The 23,567-nt window shown below is 53.9% G+C and overlaps 1 protein-coding gene across 6 annotated transcripts in view; it reads right to left on the bottom strand.

The window, feature by feature from the left end:
- Positions 1–911: 911 nt before the first annotated feature.
- Positions 912–23,567, bottom strand: part of ARHGEF10L (Rho guanine nucleotide exchange factor 10 like) — a 142,465-nt gene continuing 119,809 nt past the window's right edge. For all 6 annotated transcript variants that reach the window (XM_032392665.1, XM_032392656.1, XM_032392646.1 and 3 more), the window contains 3 exons: positions 10,570–10,744; positions 3,552–3,674; positions 912–2,334 (listed from right to left, as the gene is read on the bottom strand). In XM_032392665.1, the coding sequence (XP_032248556.1) occupies positions 1,796–2,334; positions 3,552–3,674; positions 10,570–10,744 (837 nt within the window). In that variant the 3' untranslated portion in view covers positions 912–1,795. The remainder of the gene's footprint in view (positions 2,335–3,551; positions 3,675–10,569; positions 10,745–23,567) is intronic.

Below are 23,567 nucleotides of genomic sequence, written 5' to 3' on the forward strand. Positions count from 1 at the left end.
AAGCCCATGGAGCTGCACAGCTGGGTCTCGCTGACAGGGATGCCTCCAACCCCCGCTGATCTCCGCTTTCCTCCCCCCCCCGCCCCCTGCCACCTGGTGCCGCCACCAGTGAGTGTGAAAGGGAGGCCCCACAGGTGGGCGGGTGGTGGGTGGACAGACACGGGGACAGATGCCAGCGAGGTGGTGGGTGGGAAGATGGAGAAACACTTCCCTTTTGGGTGGTGGGTATTGGCTTTGTTTTTTTCCCTGCAGGCGGCTCTAGAAATCTAAGGATGGAGACTGAGCCAGAGAAAGGATGCCAGGGCCCCAAGCAGCCCCACCCACAGCCTGGGCTCTGCTGCCACCATATGGAACTCACCCCCTCCTCCCTCAGCCCCCTCCCCGCCTCACCCTGTCACCCTTAGCAATAGCCCCCGACCCCCAACCTCCACAAGGTGAAGCCCTTCAGATTTCTTCCCTCCCAGGTGGGGAGGGACAGGTACCCAGGCCACCTGCCTCCATCCCAATCCAGAGCAGGGAGGGCAGCCTTCTCTTCAAAAACTATTCAGATGGGGTGCCTGGGTGGCTCAGCTGTTAAGCGTCTGCCTTCGGCTCATCATGATCCCAGGGTCCTGGGATCAAGCCCCGCATCGGGCTCCCTGCTCCGTGGGAAGCCTGCTTCTCCCTCTCCCACTCCCCCTGCTTGTGTTCCCTCTCTCACTGTGTCTCTGTCAAATAAATAAAATCTTAAAAAAAAAAATAACTATTCAGAAAAGAAGCTCCCAAGAGCCCCTTCTCAAGCAAAAGAGACTTTCTGGGATGACGGAAATAGTCAGATCTGTATTGTCCAGGACGGTCAGCACGCACTCCGTGGGGCTCTTCGAGACACACTAGAAATGTGACAATGGGACTCAGGAACTGAATTTGTGACTTTATTTCCTTTTAATTAATTACAGAAGTAGAAAGCGACACGTGGCCAATGGCGAGGGCATCAGACAGCTCATTCTAGGGCTTGTGCTGTGTGGTGGGTCTCCCTGGTGCTCCAGCTTCCAGAACAGCCCTATCTCATGACAACTGTCTCTTCCCCATCGCATCTCAAAAAACAAAACGTCAGTCCAAGTGCTCACGTTATTGTCTTTTATTCCAGCATCTCCCAAAGCTCCAATATGTACAGATTTCATTTATACACATAATATACACCATATATACGTATTTATAGACATTCCCACGCCAGCCCACACTCTCAGACTCTCACGCGCACACGGCCTTCCCGGAGAGGCGCGTGGCCGCCTCTGAGCCCTGCTCGGCCGCACGAGAGGCCCTGGGCTTGCCAGGCAGTTGTGAGGTTTTGTGTTTTTGTTTTTGTTTTTTTTTGCTTTTAAAAAGAAGGCCATTTCCTCCAGAGGTATCCTCTCCCCAAACCCAGACTCCTCCCCCAAAACACTCTGAAATTTTTTTTTTAAAAAAGGAAGAAGTTCTCCTCTGCTCTGCTCCTCTCCTCTGCTCTGTCCTGAAGGGTCAGTGTCCAGGGTCATGGTTCCCCTGGACACAGCTCCCCGCTCCCCGCCCTGGGGACCCGCGCTAGACCACTTGCCTATGGGAATAAATCCACCTCCTCACAGCCCACCTTGGCTCAGGCTGTCCCCTCCTGGAGCCCTTGCCCTTTCTCTCAGCACCCTTGACGTCCCCCTGGGGACGAGCCAGGCCCATCCTCGCGGTCCCTGGAAGGCGAGTCTACCCGGTGCTCCCGGGGGGGCGGGGAACCCCGGCTGGCGGGAGCGGCCCCCAGCAGGCGGAGAGCCCGCCCGGGCGGGGGCTATAGCGTCAAGGGCACCTGCCAGATGAGGAGCGTGCTGTCTGTGTCCCCGCACGGGGCCGGCCGCCCGCTGCCCCCCGGGGCGCTGCCGAAGTGGCGGTAGCCCAGCCCCCCAGAGATGATGGCCACGGAGCAGATCTCCTTGCGGTGGGCGTCGCGGGCGCACGGCCGGCTGCGCACCCAGACGTCGGGGTCGTCGGCCATCTCGTAGATGGAGCCGTCCTCCTCGCTATGCTCCAGGGCCGAGCCGTCGGCGGGCGCCGGCTCCCGCACGGACAGCAGCGGGCCGGGCAGGTGCGCGGTGGAGCGCAGCCGGTATTGTAGGAGGATGCCCTTCTTGCGGGGCAGCTCTCGGCCCACGTGGCTCGTGGGCACGGGTGTGGGCTCGGGCGCCGGCCCGTCCGCCTCGTCGCCCTCGGCCTGCGGCCCCTCGGCCTCCTCCTGGTCGCTGCGCAGGATGTCGGGGGCCAAGATGCTGGTAGCCACGGCCAGGAAGGCCACAGGCCCGCAGTGACCATTGAGCGAGACCATGCCTTTCCCTGCAAGAAAGGGGCAGGGAGAAGGGGCCCGGAGGCCCAGGGCTTTAGGGGAGGCACCCACACCTCTATCTTGGAGAACTTTCTGGGTGCTGGTTATTGTTTCGGGAACTGCAATCTATGTTGGAAGCTTCCAGAAGGCTTTGGGTCTGGGGGAGGGCTCTCCCACACTCTGGGGCCATTTTCTGTGGAGGAGTGGGACAGGGAACAGGAGTGACCTTATAAACCTGTTGGGGGGGACCCTTGGGGGACCGTCAGTGTGAAAGCACCTGCAGCCCCCACCTGAGCCAGCCGCAGTCTTCCTGCCTCTGCTCGAGCCATTGGCCTTGCCCGGAGAGCCTTCCCCAGCCACCTGATGCTACACCCCGTCCCATAAGCCCAGTTCGGGCTCCTCCACAGCACATCCTTCTTGACTCCACCCACAGACTGCCCAGCACCCTGGTCTCTGGGCCCCGAGGTCCCGGAACACCTGCCATCACAGCACCTGCCCCCTCCCCCGACCTCAGCCGCCTCCGCCAGACCATCAGCACTGGGGGGCACGGTCTCTGCCCGATGCATCCCTACAAACCAAGGACCAACACCACAGGGAACAAAATGACCTATGTGATAAAAACAGGAGACTTTGGGATTTAGGAACGGGGGGCTCCCGTTCCAGTTGGGCTGGTCCACCTTCAGGGCTTCCCCCCCAACCCCCCCCCCCCCGGCCCCCCCCTTGCTCATCACTCTTAGGGCAGAAGCAGAGAGGGGCCCAGGGCTCTGGGTCCTCCCTGACCCCGCCCTTGCTCTCCTAGCCCTAGCACCCCCCATCAGGGCAGACCTCCCGCTACTCCATAGGAACACATTTGCATATGGACCCCAACCCCAGGAGCCCTCGGTTATGTCGGTCTTTGGAACCTGGACATTTTGAAGCTGCTGTGGGGAGGGGACAGGAGGGGCCCAGCCAATAGTCAGGGGCCTCCACCAATCCTGAAGCCACTTGACCAACACACACTATTGTGCCCATTGGCCAGATTAGGAAACTGAGACCCAGAAAGCAGCTGGGAGACCTTGGGGCGGGATGACGTAACTCCAGTGTGCCACAGTGCCACCTGTGATCTCAGGGGCATTGGAGATAACGCCCACGTCAGAAGAGAGTGTGAACCTCTGGGCACAGGCTCACCCTCCCCGGCCATCTGCAGCTGACTCCCAGGCCCCGCCAAGACCGGTTTCCGGAGCCTCACCTGTGATCTTGGGGATGCCTTCCAGCCGAGGCACAGGCAACAGGACAATGACACCCTGGTCGGTGCCCACCCAGAGCAGACCCTGGCAGATCAGGAGGCTGGTGACACACAGGTGCTTCTGGCCTGCGGAGAGAGAAGCCAGCATGAGCAGCACTCCCTCCTGCGGGGGCGGCAGGGGCTTCTGGGGGCTTCAAGGTGAGGAAGGGGCGTGGTCCGGCTCCTCCGGGGAGACAAGCGGGAAGCTGGACGGGGCTGTGGTGAGGACGTGGGGTTGGGAGTCTGACCTGGCTGGGGTCGGGCCCCTGCATCCCGAGCCTCAGTTTCCACCTGGGTACAGTGGGGCTGCGTGAGGACGGGAGGGGGTAGCGCCACACAGCACAGTGCTGGCCCCTGGGGGCCCTCCGTGGGGGCTACGGGTTTGAGGGTGAAGCAGATGCTGGTGCACGTGGAGGCACGGGGCGGGGGCCGGTGCAGATACAAGAAGCGGGGGGCGGGGGGCTGGCAGTCTGTTGCGGCCCCTCGGTTTCCAGCACAGGCTTGCCCACGTGGGTCCTTCCCCCGGGTGAAGGCCGAGCGCACCCAGCAGCCCCCCGGCCCGCCAGTGACGCGGACGACTCCGTGCCAGGAACGGGCATGCTGCTGATGTCAGTCCACATTAGTTCTTGTGTGGCTGTCCCCCTGCTGCTGTCTCTTCCTTTTAGCGAGACTGGCGGTGGCAGGGAGAGCGCTGGGGTCCCCCCGGCTCTTTACAGGGGGGATGCGCGGTGTGGGTTCCAGGGCCCAGTGCTGGCCTCAAACCCGGGCCCTGCCACGTCCCAGCTACACGACCCAGGCCAGGCCCTAAGCCTCTCTGTGCCATTTCCTCACCAGCCAAAGGGGATGATGATGCTCTTCCACAGCCTCGTCCCGAGGATTAAATGAGTCAATGAATGAACGTAAATCCCTGAGCCCAGTGCCCGGCCCACGGCACACACAGAGAGCGCCGTCGACCACCTACTGCTGTTAACAACCCCGGGCAACGGGAAGGGGCATGAGGCAGGGCCTGCGCGCAGACTCCTGCCTCTCTAAAGGGCCGGATCCTTCTGCCCCACTGCAGGGGCTCACACTTCCCTAAAAGGAAGTTCACGTGCATGCCACGGGGTGTGTGAAATGCTGCTTGGAGCCCTGGCTGTCGACCTGGGCGTGCGTCCGCACCCCCGGCCGGGCCCGCACCCCCAGAGGTGAGCCCCCAAACTGCATTTCTGGCAAGCATGCCGGTGACACGGCTGCTGCTGGCCTGGGGACTGCGCTTAGAGAAACGCTGCTTTGGAGCGTCTAAAGCACACATACACCTGCTCTGGTCTGACGGAAGCTTCGCGGCGGCTGAGAGGGACACAAGACACCGGTATTGTGCCCGTTTTCCAGGGGAGGAAGCTAAGGTCCGAAGAGGTCACCCAGCTGGTGGGCGCAGGCTGGGAGCCGGGCTCCGGTGTGCCGATTACCGTCTACACTGCAGCCACCTCTCTGCTCTTGAGCAAATGACTGCAGTTCCAAACGGGTAGGGGTGTGGGCTTCCTCTGAGCAGAGCGGGTGGCTCCCTAGGGTTCCCGTGCTGGGGTTCACGCATCACTGTCTGACAGCGTACTCTACCATCACCAACCCACTCGCCCGGCACCCCGGAACATCCCAGGCGCCCACTGGGCACGGGACTCTGTGCTCAGTGCTGGAGGCACGGTGGGAGCCGTACACACAGTTCTGCTCTCGGGGAGCAAACCCTCTAGGACTTTCCGTGATGATGGAAATGTTACCTATCACACTGTTCGATTCTGCGCCGTCAGCCACATGTGGTTGGTGAGCACGGGAAATGTGGCTGGTGGGATGGAGGCACCGAACGTTTTATTTTATTCAGTTTTCGTTGTTAATAGTGGCTACCGATTAGCGCCGTTTGGAGAGGGGAAAGAGGAAGGGAAACAAAACGAGGAACATAAGTACCAGGCAGAGGATTCAAATGGGGGATGGGGCAAGGAGTGGGCAGGAGGATTTCCAAGTTTCCTGCCTCACTCTGCTTTCTGGAAGGATGGGGAAGGAGGTGTGGGGATGTGAGGTCTGGAGGACAAGGATAAGGCAGCCACGCCAAGTCCCAAGCTAAGGACTGGGACACAGCACATGCAAAGGCCCTGTGGCAAGGATGAGTGGGTGGCAGGAGCAGACTACAGCTAGCCCAGCTCGGGGATAGGGGCAAACTCAAGACAGCTGGAGAGCAGGTGGGCCGGGGTAAGGACCAGACTGTTCACTCTGAGCAAGGTGAGAAGCTACTGGAAGGTCTGAGTAGAGGAGCAGGTGACTTGGTCTGAAGGAGCGCTTTAGCCGCAGAGTGGTAGAGGACAGGAGGGAGGGAGCAAGCAGACCAGCCAGGCAGAGACGGTGGTGGCGAGACGCCACGGTGGTCTGGAAGATGATGAGAAGCCAGGGCATTCGAGATCCACTTTGAAGCAGATGGACAGACCCATTGACAGACTCGAGTGGGTAGGGAGAGCGGACAGGAATGAAGGACACCTCCGGGCAGCTGGGTGCACGGCAGTGCCTCGGACTCAGATGGGGGAGCAGCCTGGGGTGGAAGGCCACACTGTCTCCTGGATGTGCAGCTCGAGGTGCACGTGCAACTGTCTGCAGGCAGAGGGACTGACGCACCTGGCCACAGGATACAAACTCAGAGTCCTCTTTGCGGTCCTGATTCAGTGTGGGGATGCAAACCCCGCAAGGAAAGCCAGTTCGTCTCTGGACAACAAGGGCGATTGCACAAATGGGTCTGGGTGTCTGTGGAGCTGGGACTCCCCCATGCCTGGGTCGGTTCAGAAAGTGTAGCCGCCAAGCCAGCAGGGCAGGCTCAGGGCCAAGCGAGGGTGCTCCCCGCCCTCCTGGAGTGGGCGCAGGCTGCCACTCCCCCTCCTCACCACCTGGCCCCCGCTTGGACCGAGTCAGGGTCTCTGTGGCCCCACCTCTCCCTTACTGCTTGCTTCCCAGATGGAAGCCTCGTGTGTGGGTGAGGGCAGCCGCTTACCTGCGCACTCCGACTTGATCCCCCGGCTCCCGGGCCAGCACCCTGGCTCACGAGAGTGCCTGCCGGTGCACGAGGGAATGAGTGCCAGGACAAGCAAACACAAGCAGAAAAGCGAAAAAGGACACGGGTGTTGACGTCACGTACTAGAGGTGCGAACTGACAAGCCGCTTTCTATCTCTCATCTCCCAGGGAGGATTATAAACCGACCTCGCTTTATTTTATGATTATTAGAATTATACATGTGTGTGTAATACGGACTCACAGTGGGCCCAGCTCTGAGCCCAGCAAGTACGATCAACGAAAGGAGGCCGTTGGGACAACGTCTGTGATTATGAAAAGGACCTGGACTCATGGCTGAAGATCGACTCCATCAGAGCCATAAACCCACAAAAATAATTAAGCCAAAAGAGTGAACAAGGGCACATTTTTCATCCCGCTGCCTCACCTCCTTTTCCAGGGCCCCTGGGGCCATGAGCCCTGAGAGAGACCATCCCCCGATGCCCCCGCATCTTCCCGGCCCCACCGGACAACCGAGACCCAGCCGATGTGAGGGAGGCAGCAGGTGCGAGAATTGAGAAATGACTTCATCTGCAGACCTCATTCTGAAGCCCTTCCTCCTCCCCGTCTGCAAGACACCTCACAAACAGTCCGAAAGAAAAAAAAATTCTAATGGTGGATAAATATTTTATCACAGGGACTTAATGCAGCCGTGTTCAACTCACCCAAGCCATCTATCTGTAGATATACAACTTTAAAAGGCTCTGGCTCTCAGAGAACATTTTATTAATGACCTGTCTAGTTAAGAGGAGGGGGGAGTTTAGGTTCAAAAAAGCATTAATCCCAGTCGGGTACATGAGTGGAGGAAAGGGGTCGGGGGAAGGAAGCGTGATAAATTTTTAACATGCCCTTAAAAAAATCCACACTTAGAAGAGGAACAAATTTATTACTAATTATGCAATTATTTCATTTGGTGGTGTGGGGGAAGAAAAAATACTTAAAAGCCTTTTAAAAATATCTCTAATAAAGAACTGAAGAATCCTGCTCTGCTGACCTTCCGCCGGGGCACGATGTGACGTAGGCGGAAGCCCCCCCCCGCCACGACAGCTCTGGCCCCGCTCCCCTCGGGCTTGGGGGGTCCTGGCCGGGCAGGTGGGGCTGACCAGGAACTGCCAGGCTTGGAGACGGGGGCCCAGGGCAGTAACCTCTGGGGACCTTCGGGGAGGCCCTGCCCCCCAGAACCTCAGCCTCCGCCCCCACTGGGCCAGCCCCAGGGAGGGCTGGTGAGCGAGACATGGCTTCTCTGCTGGATGTAGCAGGTGCAGCCGGAAGGACATGGGCGGGACAGTGGGGCTGAGCAGCGAGGCCCCCAGATGTGTGGCCCACGGAGCCGGTGCGGTGAGGGGCAGGGATGGCCACGAGGATGAGGCCCAACCTCCCCGGGAGGCGGGGACTGGGGGTCCCGGGGCCCCCCACTCGCTGCCTGTCACGGGGCTGGAGGGCGCAGAGCCAGCCCAACTCCAGCTCTGGTCTATCCTGCTCCCACTCGGATCTCGGCCCCTCCCTGTATAGATGGGGAAACTGAGGCCTGGGACTGGGGATGCTGTACAGCGAGCCTGTGAGAGGGTGCGATTCGGGTCCTGGCTCTGGCCTCCCCGGCAGCGCGACCTCCGGTCATGTCCCCTCCGGGGTCTCCGTTGACCTGGCTCTGACATATTCATAAGGACAGGGCCTGCCCTTCCTCCCTTAAAGGGGAACGGCCAAGGACAAGCAAGCCGGTGGGCGAGCAGATGCATTTTAAGGTGACATAAAGCCGCAGCTGGGCGGAGGGGCTGCAATGTCACCTGCAGCGGGCTCTGCCTCTGACCTCCGACTGCATAACAAGGGGCTCCCTTCTCCCCCTCCCCTGCCCCACAGAGGAGGCCGAGGAGATTTAAAAGGCCTACTTTTTTAGTTGTTCTGCTAGCCTGAAATAATTTAGCTTTCAGTGTAAGTGTGGAAATATTTCTGTGATATAAAGAAATTTTTATCATAGTTAAAATGGATTTACCTTGTATAATGGCTAAATACTGAGAAATACAATAAAACTGAAGGAAGAGGGAGGGAGGGGGAGGGAGGGAAGGAAGGAGGGAGGAAGGAAGGAAGAAGGGAGGAAGGAAGGAAGGAGGAAGGAAGAAGGGAGGGAGGAAGGAGGGAGGAAGGAGGGAAGGAAGGGAGGGAGGGAGGGAGGAAGGGAGGAAGGAAGGGAGGAAGGGAGGGAGGAAGGAAGAAGGGAGGGAGGGAGGGAGGAAGAAAAGAGAAGGACGAGAGCCATAACCCAGGCCCGCACAGCACATCCCAGAAAGCGCATTTATTCTCCTCACTCACGTCCCACGCTCCAAGCCTGGGCAAGGCACCTTCCCATGCCTAGAGGCATTTCTCTGAGCCAGGAACCACCTCTGCTCCCACAGAGGGACCACAGGCCCCAGGAGGCAGCAAGAGCTGCCCGAGCCCCACGGTGGCCGAGCCAGGACTCGGGCCACCTCTGAAACCATCTCTCCCCTGTTCCCCATAGTGGGACTCTCAGGGGACTCCCGGCCCTGCCTCAGGCCCACTGCAGGACCAGAGACAAGCCACGTTTTCCTGCTGAGCAAACCTCAGCTTCCGCACGTGTACGATGGGGACAAACCCCACTCCGTGGGTTACTGTGAAGTGAGGCCCTGTATCTAAAAGCCCTCGGAACCCGGCTCAGTGCAGGGCTGGGGCAGGGTGCGTGGCAGGCGGCTGTTACACACTGTCCCTGCCACCGCTGATCTTGGGCTTAGTGACCACCGCCCCCTATCACCACCAGTCCAGACCCGGGGACCGCTACTGTGACTGGCAGGAAGAAGCAGGGGCCAGGGTGATCTCTGGGTCCCCTAGCTGGGGTTAGGGACCAGGCCTCTGGGGTAAGACAGAGGCCCCCACATCCCCTTAGGTTCTGGCTAATGTGCCTGTCCTTGGCCCGGCCTCATAGGACAGGGAGATCAGTCCCCCAGCTCAGCACGTGGCCACTCTGGCCTCCACATGGCCCATCTGCTGAGTCCTTGTAACGATTAGCTCCCCACCTGCCAGGCCGGCCCCGTGTCCCTGGCCCCAGGGCCCCTCGGCTCTCCCAGCTGCTGAACCCGGCCCAGCTTGGACAGGATGGAGCCTGCGCATCCTCGCAGACAGTCTGTTTGTCAGGTGGAAGCTGGGCCAAGCTCTAAAGCCAGCTGGGGGTGGGAACGGGCCCTGAGAAGGCGTCTGCCCTGGCTCCCGCCAGCAGAGCCTGCGGGGTGTGGGCAGCATCTCGGGCGGCAGGTGGGAAGGGGGTTGCCGCGGAGGCCTCGGGCAGATGCGGGGAGAAGCAGAGTGTTAGGGGAGCTCCAACCTTCCTCCTCTCTGCTGAGTATCACCAACAGCTCAGCAGGGGGAAGCAGGGCCCCAAGGGGATGATGTCCTAGCCCTTCGCTCTCCCCCCGCCTCCAAACCCCAACCAGCAAACCAAGACAGTTGCCTTTCTTAGAAAAACCTCTAAAGAAAGAGACCTCTGGTCAGCCTTCTCTCTTTCCCCTCGCCTCACATTCTGTACGTGGCGTGAGGCAGAATCGGGATTCTGGTCACCCTGAGCAGTGGCAGGTGCGGATGGGCCTGGGCTCCCACCCAGTATGACTGTTTAGCAGCTGCCCGACTTGGGAGAGTCTGTTGAGCCTGGAGCCTCACTTCCCGCGAGAAGTGAGAGGGAAGAGTGATGACAGCAAGAGAGGTTTGGGAATGACAGCCCTGAGTTCGAATCCCGGCCCTGCTGCCTCCGCTCTTGGAGGCCAGTTTTCAAAGCCGGCCAAACACTGCTACGAGGGCTAACAACGTGGGCTGGCCCGGACGCACCTCTGCCCGGCCGTGGAAGGTGCTCCATGAAGGTCAGCTCCTCCCCTGCACAGGCCCAGGACGGCAGGGCACGATGCCCAGCAGCAGACTCACCCGGCAGGAGGAAGGTGGTCCTGGTGGCAATGTTGATCTCCTGCAGGTGCTCCAGCGTCTCGGTGTGGAAGAGGCGGATGGAGGAGCCGGAGGAGAAGGCCATCCAGACGCCGCTGCCGGCCTTCACCATGTGCGTCACGCTCACGGTCTCGTCCTGGTGCGCCTCGAAGCTTTGCTGTGGCACAGACAGCAGGGTGTCGGTGCTGGGCTGGGCCCTCCGGCTGAGCCTCAGGGGGCCAAGCTAATCTAGCCTCGGCCTGAACCAGACTCAGGGCCAGAAGCGAACCTCAGGAGCCCGGCAGTGGTGTGCCGACGATAAATGTTTAACAACGGGTAGGGAATGCCGGTTTGTCATGTCGGCCGATCCCCGTGGTATAAAAACTTCTAATGTGGCCATCACAAGCTTCCCACATGACACAAAGAGCTAGGAAAATGGTAATGCACACAGTCAGCTCTCAGGAGTTGACACAAGGGAAAGTCAGGGCCAAAGTCAATGCAAGAGGAGGTGGCAGCCTATGTACGTTATCGAGAGTTACAAATGCAACACAACAACGATCAGGGAAGGGAGGTGGGTAGTGTGAGTCAAATCCTAACCTTTTACAGCAGGGATGCAACACATAATGTTCAAAATTTGATAAACCAAGAAACAGTAGGGAGTTGGGTTCAAGATGGTGGATCCTGAACTCACCTCCTCCCACAGACACGACAATCTACAACTACTCATGGAATAATTCCCCCTGAAAGGGACCTGAACGAACAGAGCCTCCACAACAAATGATAAAAGGACACCATTGAGACGAGATGAGAGGCAGAGACACAGACTCCCCAGGGAGAAAGCCCCGCCATGGCACAACACAATCGGGAAGGATAACAAAGGTACAGAACTCCCCTGAGGAATGAGGAATTCGAGCTCCACCTCAGGCCTCCCAACCCTTAGATCTTGCCCAGGAGAGATGAGCCCCCAAAACACCAGGTTTTGAAAATCAATGGGGATTACATTCAGGAAAACTAGAAAACTGAAGGGAACAGAAAACTCACTCTTAAGGGGCTTGCACACACTCACTCAACCTGGAAACCAGTCAAAAACACCAATGTGAAAAAAAGCATACATCTCTGATAAAGAAGATCCATTTACTAACAACCTTAAAGGGTCTGTCAGAATGGCAGAAAACATCAGGGGCTCTCCCCATGGACTGAGGTTGGAGCCACTGGTAGGACCATCTCAGTCTACCTTCCTAACACTGGTACTGGTGGGCACCATTTTGGATTCTCCCTGTAACCTGATAGTGCCAGTGAGTGTATTCCACTGAGAGTCTTGTCCACCAATGTACCCCAGCAGCCGTGGACATGCCCCCAGCCAGGCCAGGAGCCAGTGCGCCACAGCCACAGCCCCACCACAACAGGAGGGCACACACAGCCCACAAGGGGGACACCCCTTGAGCATATGGCTCTGGTGACCAAAGAGACTGCACTTCTGGGCCCCACAGGTCATCCCCTATATAAAGCCACTCATTTAAGACTGGGAGAGGTTGGTGACTCACCTAACACATAGAAACAAACACAGAGTAGGGCAAAATGAAGAGACAGAGGAATATGTTCCAAATTAAAAAACAAGACAAAACCTTAAAAAAAGAATTAAATGAAACAGAGATAAGCAAACTACCTGATAAAGAGTTCAAAGTGATGGTCATAAAGATGCTCCCCAAATTTGGGAGAAGAATGGATGAACACAGTATGAACATCAACAAAGAGATAGAAAATATAGGAAAATACCAAACGGAAGTTATAACTGAACTGAAAAATACACTAAAGGGGTCCAATGGCAGACTGGATGAAGTAGAACAAATCAGTGGGCTGGAAAATAAAGCAATGAAAAACACCCACACAGTGCAGCAAAATGAAAAAAGAATTAAGAAAAGTGAAGACATCTGAAGAGACTTTTGGAACAACATCGAGTGAAATGACATTTGTGTTATAGGGATCCCAGAAGGAGAAGAGAGAGAGAAAGGGCCAGAAAAGAAGAAATAATGACTGAAAACATCCCTAATCTGGGGAAGGAATCAGACATCTGGGTCCACAACACCCAGAGTTCTAAGCAAGATGAACCCAAAGAAATCCACACCAAGACATGTTGTAATTAAGATGGTAAAAGTTAAGGATAAAGAGAGAATCCAAAAAGGAGCAAGAGAAAAACTTGTTATGTACAAGGGAAACCCCACAAAGCTATCAGCAGATTTCTCAGCAGAAACTTTCCAGGCCAAAAAGGAGCAGCATGACACATTTAAAGTGCTGAGAGGAAAAATCTCCCAACCAAGGTTATCATTCAGAACTGAAGGAGAGATTAAGAGCTTTCCAGATAAGCAAAAGCTAAAGGAGTTCATCACCACCAAACCAGCCCTACCAGAAATGTGAAAGGGCCTCCTTTAAGCTTAAAAGAAATGGCACTAATTACTAGTACAAAAACATACGAAAGTAAAAATCTCACTGGAAAAAGTAAATGTATAGCAAAGATAGTGAATCAATCCTTACAAAGCAACTGTAAAGATGAAAAGACATAACTGGTAAAATTAACTAAAATCACAATAATTAGTTAAGGGATGCACAAAATTAAAAAATGCACAATGTGTCATCAAAAATATAAAACATCAGGGGTGAGAAGTAAAAAGGTAAAGCTTTAGAACGTATTTAAAATTACATTGCTATCAACTTAAAACAGACCGCTATTGTCATAGGAGATTTTACGTGAACCTCAAGGTAACCACAAGGAAATACACAAAAGAAAATGAGAAAGGGATCTAAACCTAACAGGAGAAAGCCATCAAACCACAAGGGAAGAGAGCAAGAGAAGAAAGGAACAGAGAGCAACTACAAAAACAGCCAGAACGCAATTAACAAAATGGCAACAAGTATACCCTCATTGACAATTACTTTACATGTAAATGGACTAAATGCTCCAATCAAAAGCCACAGAGTGGCTACATGGATAAACAGCAAGACCCATCTATACACTGCCTACGAAAAACTAATGTCGAAGTAAGGACACCCACAGGCTGAAAGCGAAGGGAAAGAAAAAGATATTCCATGCAAATGGAAATGAAAAGAAAGCTGGTATAGCAATACTTACACAAAATAGACTTGCAGACAAAGACTGTAATAGAAGGCAAACAGGCGCACTACACAATGATAAAGAGATTAATCCAGAAGATATAACTTCTACTAATACATGTGCATCCAACAGGGAGCACGAAAATATATAAAACATATCTTAACACACCTAAAGGGAGAAACTGACAGCAATGCAATACTAGTAGAAGACTTTAATACCCCACTTTCATCAATGGATAGATCATCCAGACAACAACAAAGAATAAGGAAACATCGGCCTTAAATGACACATTAGACCAAATGGACTCAACAGATATTTATAGAACATTCCACCCAAAAGCGGCAGAAAACACATTCTTCTCAAGGACACATGGAACATTCTCCAGGATAGATCACATGCTGGGCACAAAAGAAGTCTCTACAAATTCGAGAAAACCGACATTTTATCAAGCATCTTTTCCAACCACAATGGTATGAAACCACAAATTAATTACAAGAAGAAAATGAGAAAAACCACCAAAATAGGAAGATTAAAAAACATGCTACGGAAAAACCAATGGGTCGAAAAAGAAATCAAAGAAGAAATACAAAACAATACCTAGAGATAAATGAAAACAAAAATACAACACATTGAAATCTGGGTGGGGGGGCAGTAGAGGTGGTTCTAAGAGGGAAGTCTGTAGCGATGCAGGCTGATCTCAAGAAACAGGTAAAATCTCAAACAAACAATATAACTTTACACCTAAAGGAACTAGGGGGAAAAAAAGAAACAAACCTCAAAATTAGTAGATGGAAGAAAGTATTAGATTGGAACAGAAATAAGTGAAATGGGGACTAAAAAGACAATATACAAGATCAATGAGACTAAGAGCCGGTTCTTCGAAAAAGTAAACCAAATTGACAAAGCCTTAGCCAGACTAACCAAGAAAAAAAGAGAGAGGACTCAAATAAATAAAATCAGAAATGAGAGGGGAGATGTGGGGCTCATACCACAGAAACACGAAGGATCATCAGGGTCTTCTATGAACAACGATATGCCAACACCCTGAACAACCCAGAAAAAAAAACAGGTTTCCTATCCTAGAAAAAAAAAATGGATAAATTCCTAGAAACATATAAATTTCCAAGACTGAATACTGAAGAAAGAGAAATTCTGAACAGAATGATTACTAGAGCAAGGAGATTTTAACAGCAATCAGAAACCTCCCAACAAACAAAAGGCCAGAACAAGGCGGCTTCACTGGTGAATTCCACCAACACTCAAAGAAGATTTAATACCTGCCTTTCTCAAACTCTTCCCAAAAATTGAAGGGAGGGGAAGTTTTCAAACATATTTTATAAAGCCAGCGTCACCCCTGACACCCAAACCAGCCCTGATACCAATTACAGGCCAGTAACATAGATGCAAAAATCCTCAACAAAATATCGGCAAACTGAACCCAACAATATATTGACCATGACCAAGTGGGATTTACTCCAGGGATACAAGGATGTTCGACATCTGCCAATCAATGTGATAAAGCACATTAACAAAATGAAAGACAAAAATCATATGATCATTTCAATAGATGCAGAAAAAGCATTTGACAAAATTCAATATCCATTTGTGATGTTGAAAAACTCTCAAAACAAAGTGGGTATAGAGGGAATGTACCTCAACATAATAAAGGCTGTATGTATGACAATCCTACAGTGAATATCATCCTCAACAGTAAAAAGCTAAAAGCTTTTCCTGTAAGAACAGGAACAAGACAAGGACGCCCACTCTCGCCACTTTTATTCAACATAGTATTGGAAGTCCTAGTCACAACAATTAGGCAACAAAAGAAATAAAAGACATCCAAATCAGAAAGGAAGAAGTAAAACTGTCGCTATTTGCAGAGGATATGATACTATATAGAGAAAACCTTAAAGAATACACCAGAAAACCACTACACCTAATAAATGAATTCAGTAAAGTTGCAAGATACAAAATCAATATACAGACATTTGTGGCATTTCTGTGCACTAATAACGATTCATCAGAGAGAGAAAACAAGAAAATGAACCCATTTACAATTGTATCAAAAAGAATAAAACACCTAGGAATAAATTTAACCAAGGAAGTGAAAGACTTGTACACTGAAAACTATAAGACATTGATTAAAGAAATTGAAGAAGGCATGAATAGATGGAAAGACAGTTCATGCTCATGGAACTAACTGGAAGAATATTTAAAAAATGTCCATCTTGGGCGCCTGGGTGGCTCAGTCGGTTAAGCGTCTGCCTTCGGCTCAGGTCATGATCCCAGGGTCCTGGGATCGAGTCCCACATTGGGCTCCCTCCTCAGCATGGAGCCTGCTTCGTCCTCTCCTCCCCACTCGTGCTCTCGCTCACTATCTCTCTCGCTATCTCTGTCTCTCTCTCTCAAAATAAATAAATAAATAAAAATCTTAAAAAAAAAAAATGTCCCTCCTACCCAAAGCAGTCTACAGATTTAATGCAATCCCTATCAAAGTTCCAACGCACATTTCACAGGACTACAACAAATAATTCTAAAATTTGTACAGAACCACAAAAGATCGCAAATAGTTAAAGCAATCTTGAAACAGAAACAAAGCTGGAGGTATCATGCTCCCTGATTTCAAACTAGACTATAAAACTATAGTAATCAAGACAGTACAGTATTGGTACAAAAAGAAACACACAGGTCAACAGAACAGAACTGAGAGCCCAGAAAGAAACCTGCACACATATGGACGATGAATCTATGCCAAAGGAGCCAAGAACACACAATGGAGAAAGGACCATCTCTTCAATCAATGGTGCTGGGAAAACTAGACAGCCGTAAGCAAAAGAAAGAAACTGGACCCCTATTTTACACCAGACACAAAAATGAACTCAAAATGGATTAAAGACTTGAATGTAAGACCTGAAACCATCAAATTCCCAGAAGAAAACAGAGCTGGTAAGCTCCCTGGCATGGGTCTTAGTGACATCTTTGTGGATCTGACTCCAAAGGAAAGGGAAACAAAAGTAAAAACAAACAAGGGGGACTAACTAACAAGCTTCTGCACAGCAAAGGAACCCATCATCAAAACAAAAAGGCAACCTGCTAAACAGAAGAGGGGGTTAGTATCCAAAATACATAAAGAACTCATACAACTCAACAATAACAACAACAAAAACCCCAAACAACACAATTTAAAAATGGGCAGAGGATCTGAATAGACGTGTCTCCAAAGACCTCCAGATGGCCAACAGACACATGAGAAGATGCTCAACATCGCCAGTTATCAGGGAAATGCAAATCAAAACCACAGTAAGCTATCACCTCACACCTATTAGAATGGCTAAAATCAAAAACACAAGAAGTAACCAGTGTTGGCGAGGATGTAGAGACAAGAGAACCCTCGTGCACCCTTGGTGGGAATCACACAGGTACAGCCACTGTGGAAACCGGTATGGAGGTTCCTCAAAAAATTAAGAACAGAACTACCCTGTGACCCAGCCATTCCACTTCAGGGTATTTTTTCAAAGAATACAACAGCGCTAATTCAAACAGATACATGCACCCCTATGCTCACTAAAGTAGCGTTTACGATCGCCAAGATACGGTAACAACCTAAGTTGTCCATCGGTAGATGGATGGATAAAGAAGATGTGGTGTATTGACAGCATGGAATGTTACTCAGCCATAAAAAGAATGACACACACCATCTGTGACATGGATGGACCTAGAAGGAATTTTGCTAAGTGAAATAAGTCAGAGAAAGACAAATACTGCAGTATTTCACTCTTATGTAGAATCTAAAAAACAAAACAAAATGAGCAAACAAACAAAATAAAACAAAAACAAACTCACAGATGCAGAGAACAGACTAATGCTTACCAGAGGGGAAGCAGGTTTGGGGGCACGGGTGGAAGGGGTGAGGGGTCAGCTGTATGGTGACGGATGGTAACCAGACTTGTAACGTATACAGATGTCAAACTGTAAAGCTGTGCACTGCAAACTTACAGAACAAAAACAATTACGGGATGTCAGGCACTTATTATGTGGAAGGCCTCTCACTTTGACTTTGGGCTTGAATTTTTAAAAAAAGGAAAAAGAGGGCGCCTGGGTGGCTCAGTTGGTTAAGCGACTGCCTTCGGCTCAGGTCATGATCCTGGAGTCCCGGGATCGAGTCCCGCATCGGGCTCCCTGCTCGGCGGGGAGTCTGCTTCTCCCTCTGACCCTCCTCCCTCTCACTCCCTCTCATGCTCTCTGTCTCTCATTCTCTCTCTTGCAAATAAATAAAATCTTAAAAAAAAAAAAAAAAAAATTTAAAAAAAAAAGGAAAAAGAAAGAGCAGAGCAGACAGATGGGAGTCAGAGGAGAATTCCTGGAGATTAGGAACAAACAGGTGCATTCTGTACCAGGGAGCGGGGCTGGGGTGGGGGAGTGTGAAGGCCCCGCAGGAATGAGCACCGCGTGTGTGAGAAACAGAAAGGTGTCAGAGTGGGGCCCGTGGTTAGACGGAGGGGGAGAGCGCCCCAGGATGCTGCCGTCCACGTCCACGGGGAAGGCTGACGGCAGTTAAGTGCCCGAGGGGCTAGGCTGGGAAGTGACATGATCAGGTTTGCCTCTGAAGGACGTTCGCTTCGACAGCCACGTGGCAGGGGCTGGAGGTGTGGGCCTCGCACGGGCTCAGGGAGTGAGGAGTGGCCCCAACTCCTCCCAGCTCAGATCACCAAGAAGCTTCCCACTGAGATAAGGAAGCCGGCTGTTTGGGGCAGGGGTGTCCATGGGGAGCCAAGCCCGTGAGAGCAAGACTGTGACCCACACAATTGCTTTTCTGAGCCAGTCCCTGGTGCCTGAGCTCTGCATGTGGCCCAGGCTGATGGGGACAGGAAGCTCAGGGCCCCGGGTTAGGGGAGGGGAGAGGCCGAGCAACATCCTCCCCTCCCCTCGGGCCAGGCTGCTCTCAGGAGGCAGGGTTCTGTGGCACAGCTCGTCCCTGAATGGGGGGACCCTGAGAGCAGAAGCCCCAGCTCCCTCTCAGCCAGGAAGTTCACCCAGGGCAGAGGCATGTTGTCTCCATCAAAGTGGGGGCTCCCCAGCGGCGAGGAGGGGGGTCTCATATGAGGTGTGGCACACTCCTGCTCCCTCAGACTGGGGGCTCACACAAGGGGCTGGCGGGGGGTCTCTGCTCCTCTTTCCTCAGCAACCCCCCCCCCCCCAATGAAGGCCCAGGTCCTGGAGGCTCAGCCAGTGAGCCTCTGGGATTTAGAGGGAGGCCAAGCCCCTCACAGCCTCCGCAAGCTGGGCCCAGCCCACACAGTGCAAGGGGAGAGGAGCAACTTCATCCCTGTGGCCCTTCACCCCCAAGTCTGCTGCCCACAGCCCCGGAGCGCTGGCTTTCAGTTCTCCTTAGTCCTTCCCAGGAACCCTGGGCGGCCGGGGTCCTCATCTTCCCGAACCAGCCTGAGCTCAAGACAACGTTCCTGAAGGCCCAGCCCCAGGTGGAGACCAGATCCAAGCAGGACGCCTCCCGACGGGCCCTGCGGGAGAGGCCAGCAGAGGAGCCAGACGAGCCACGGAGGCTGGACCCCACTTCCCACGGGGCCCGCCGTCAACGAGCCGACCGATAAACGGAGGGGGCACAGGGTGGAGGGGGGCACCCGACAGGCTTTGTCTGCAGACCTCCCTTCCCCCAACACGGCACGCACACACTTGCGCACACACACGCACGCACGCCGACAGGAAGGCGTGTGCGTGCTCGCCCCGCTCCCGTGGAAGGGTTGGAAGCCTCCAAGACAGCCAGAGCGTGTGGGAACCAGGAGGCCTAGGGCCGTGGAAAGCCGCGCCTGAGTCAGAATCCAACTAAAAGAGAAGTCAGCAGTGGAAATCAGGCTCATTTCTCCAGAGGCATAACAAGTGTGCCCCCGGGCCTGAAGGCCTTTACACAGGCCTGTGCGAACCTGCCAAGCCCCGTGGTACACGGTGGGGGAAAGGGCAGGAGGCATGAGCAACGGGTGTGGCGGCTTCAGCCCCTCCCTCCTCCGTGATCTCCCAGCTCTCCGGGCCCCCTCCCCAGGCCAGGAGCCCGCTCACGGAGCCAGGTCCTGGGAGTCCCGGCTGGGCCTCCCGGGGACACAGGACAGGGCAGGTGGCATGCTGGCAGCATGGGCCCCGGTACTCCTGGGGGGGTGGGGCAGGCAGCAGTGAGGCCCAGTCCTTGCTGCCCACTGGGCTCAGTGCTAGCTTCCCATTTCTCCCCTCTGGACCCCTCCTCTAGCCCCTGGCCGGTCTTGGAGCCCAGCAGTGTGGGTCACCTTCCCTCTCAGAGGCCTCTATCCTCTTTGTCTCTGAAGAAGGCCCCCTGCCCAGCAGCCACCAGCACAGTCCTGTCCCTCCTCTGAGCTCCGGGAGGCCCGGCACCTCCTGCCTACTCGGCCCCCACAGTCCAGGCAGGGCGACTTGCCGGCTGCTCATCCTGCCCCAGGAACTGCGTTAGGATGATATTCTAGACCGTGGTCTGCAAACAGTGACCCTCAGACTACAGAGGCCTGTCCCCTGTCTGGGTGGGTCCCCTTTTATTGAACATGGCCACACCCACACAGAAAAGAACCCATTCCGGCAGCGTGGGAATTCAGCCCGCTGACCACACACCCCGGGGCCTTAAGGACAGAAAGATCTGCAAAGTCCTGGACTTGACATAGTAGACTTGGTGTGGGTGCTGGGACGGGCCCAGCGATTTGGACACCACGTGGTGTGGCTGAAGTTCACAGAGATTATTCTCGGGGGCCAGGGTTTTCACAGCGAGAAGAGTCGAAGACAGAGTGAGAGAAGGTGAGGGTGAAGGTCCGCAGTCTCAGATCTGGATCAGAGCTGTCTGTGCGAACCTAAGTTCTTTTTCCTGGCCCTGTGCACTGAAAGGGTCTGGAAGCAATGACATCCAGCAGCAGGGAGCACCCCAGACTCCATGCCCACGAAAGGGAACCAGCCTGGATACCCCAGAGAAATGGCCCATGAGGGGCAGAACTTCTCCCGATGCAGAAGAGCAGGGAAGCACCCCATGAATAATGGGGAAGTAAGTGACCAAGGGACCCAGGAGCCAACACGAAGGGGCTCCTATTGGCCAAATTTGAGACAATTTGAGTATCAAGAGGAGCGATGGTCCTGGATTATAGCACACTGGATTTTAAAAGAGTCTATAAATGTGTAGAGGTGGTAGAGGAAGGGGGGTTGAGTCAGGATAAGGAGAACTCCTCTTGAAATAATGAAAGTTTGGGGCAAAAGTTTGCCGAGGAACAGGATATGCACACGTTCTGAAGGAATTCCCTGCAGGGGACCCAGGAATTACAAAGGGAAACCAGTCCCTTTAGGATGGGGACCCCTGAAGGACCTGCCTGAACCCATCCGGGATGGGACCAGCCTGCATTTCCCCCCTCCTCCTGCCATGCCATGAGAAGCCCACAGCTCCCCACGCAGAATCTGGCTGCACACTCAAAGCCCATCTGAGAAAACACCAGCCAATTCCTGGTTGTGAAATTTTTATGAGACCGTGGCTTGGATTTCTCAAAAAAAAAAGTCAGTATCACGGAGACAAAAAATAAAATAAAGGCAGAAGTATTGTTCTAGATTAAAAAGAGACTAAAGAGGCATGAAAACCAAATGCAATGTTCAATCCCAGCTGGATCCTGCATGGGGTCAGGAGAGAAGCTATACAAGATATTTGGGGGACGACTGGGGAAAAGGCACCTCCAGACACAATTCCACGTTGAATTCCCGGGTAGGATGATGCTGTGGAAGTTATGTGGGATAGCCATGCCACCCCTCCCTATTTAGGGGTGAAGAGTAATAATGTCTGCAACTGACTTTTAAGTGGCATAGCCAACAAAGGGAGTGTATGTATAATATGGGGGATTACGGCAGAACGCTAACAGTTGGTTAACTAGGTAAAGAATATTTGTGTGTTTATCGTACTATTCTTTCAACTTTACTGTAGTTTGAAATTTCTCTAAATAAAAAGTTGGGGGGGAGACAAAGTTATTTAAAAAAAAAAAAAAAGCCGGCAGCCGAGGGAAGGGCCTGGGTCTGACCCCTAGCTCCTGGCTCACCTCTGGCCAGGTCACTGTCTCTCCCCTCTCACCTGTCAATGGGGCCAGGAGGAGAACCTGCCCTCTGGAGTCCCGGGAGGCTCCGCGGGCGGGGCTGGCCACCGCGAGTGCTCCGTGCGTGCCACCTGCAGCGAGGAGCTGGTCGGGGAGCTAGGAAGAGAGCAGGGGTGCTGCACCGGCCCCCTACGGCCTGTCCCCCTCGCCCGGCTGCAGGCACGTGCACCATATGGTTCAGGTGAGTGACGCCGCTCCAGACTGTGCTGACGCAGCTCAACCTCCATCGTACAATATTTATGTGCCTCCAGGTGACGCTTCTGTGCTCGGTTTCTATAAATTCCCAGGGTGAGCAGCTCACCACTCAAAGTCACTGGAGCTGAGAGGATGCCAAGGAGCCGGGAAGGAGCACTGGGACGTTCGGGGCTGGCTGGGGGCTGCCAAAGGGATGGCAGAAGGCTGGCATGGCTCCGACCTGCTGGGCACCTACTGTGTGCCAGGCCCTCCCCACGCCACAATATTTCCTCCTCGCAAAGACCTTTATGAGAGAAGAGGGGCCGACCCTAGAAAGGGGAATGTGAGCCCAGGTGGTCCCATGGGGCAGGGGCAGAGCTGGGCATGGGCCTGACCCCTGGACTCCAAGCTCGGGATGCTCCCCCAGGCATCTCCTGCCGGGCACCCCAACAGAGCGTGGGCATGCAGGGGCTCTCCGTCCCGCTCCTTGCTCGGTCACCAGGGCGGGCTGCCTGGTCCAGAGATCGCCCACGGAGCACGTGCCAGCCCCTCAGCCAGCCCTGCCTCCATGTCACGCCCCAGCCACCTGGAATGAGGGCACCACCGCCATCCTCATCAAACAGGCAGGCTTCAAGAGACATCCACGGTGCGGGCTCACTCCACCAGCCAGGGGACAGGCTGGGGGTGGAGACGCAGAGGTCCCGCTCCGAGCGGCTGCTCTGGGCAGGTGGGCAGGTGCAGTCTGTGGTTTAAAGGCAATCGGCACAACTCCCTTCCCTTTCTTTATCTATCTTACTCTTATCAACATTTCACAGCTGAGGAAACAAATAGAGAGGCTGAATGACCCTCACAAAGTCACAGTGCAGGAAATGGGGGGGAACGCCAGGATGCCAGCTCAGGGTGACCAGCCGCCCCGGTTTGCAGGGGGAGGCACAGCGGTAGCACCAGAAGCCGGACACCCAGTCCTGGGCAAGCTGGGACGGATGGTCACCCTGGTGGGACTCCACAGCCCATACCCGGTCTCTGAGCCACACACAAAGACACCTTTGTGTGGGCTCCGTCCAACGCCTCCACACACTGCCTTTGGAGTCTGACCTGGTCACAACCAAGGGATCACGTGCCAGAAGCAGAGGGGTCCTTCCGGGGCATTTCGCTGGGCGGGGGGGAGGGGCTTTAGATGTGACTCCATCTCTCACCAGCAAGTCAGTCAGCACCTCTGGGGCTCAGCTGACTCATCTCTGAAGTGTGGGTTACAAGAGTCCTGACCTGGTGCTGGACTCTTCCAGCTCAGGGCCACCACGGGAACAGAAAAGGGACAGACAGATGGATGGCCCTGCCCACTCCAAGACTGACAGCCTGCTCTGAACTTTTAACAACCCGTTTTGGAATTATCTGTGAAATATTTGGCACCTCTGGTACATTTTTCTAGAAGGATGGTCAGCCGTTTTTGCCAATATCTCTAAAGAGTCTGCAAACCACCCTCGGCCTCCCAAAAGTTAAATATCCCTATGCCACACCTGCTTGTCACTGAGCACATATGACCTCTCCCCACTGTTCTGGACTCCCCTTGGCCACAGCAGCAG

The sequence above is a fragment of the Phoca vitulina genome, unplaced genomic scaffold, assembly GCF_004348235.1.
Source record: "Phoca vitulina isolate PV1807 unplaced genomic scaffold, GSC_HSeal_1.0 scaffold2, whole genome shotgun sequence".
NCBI classification, from domain to species: Eukaryota; Metazoa; Chordata; class Mammalia; order Carnivora; family Phocidae; genus Phoca; species Phoca vitulina.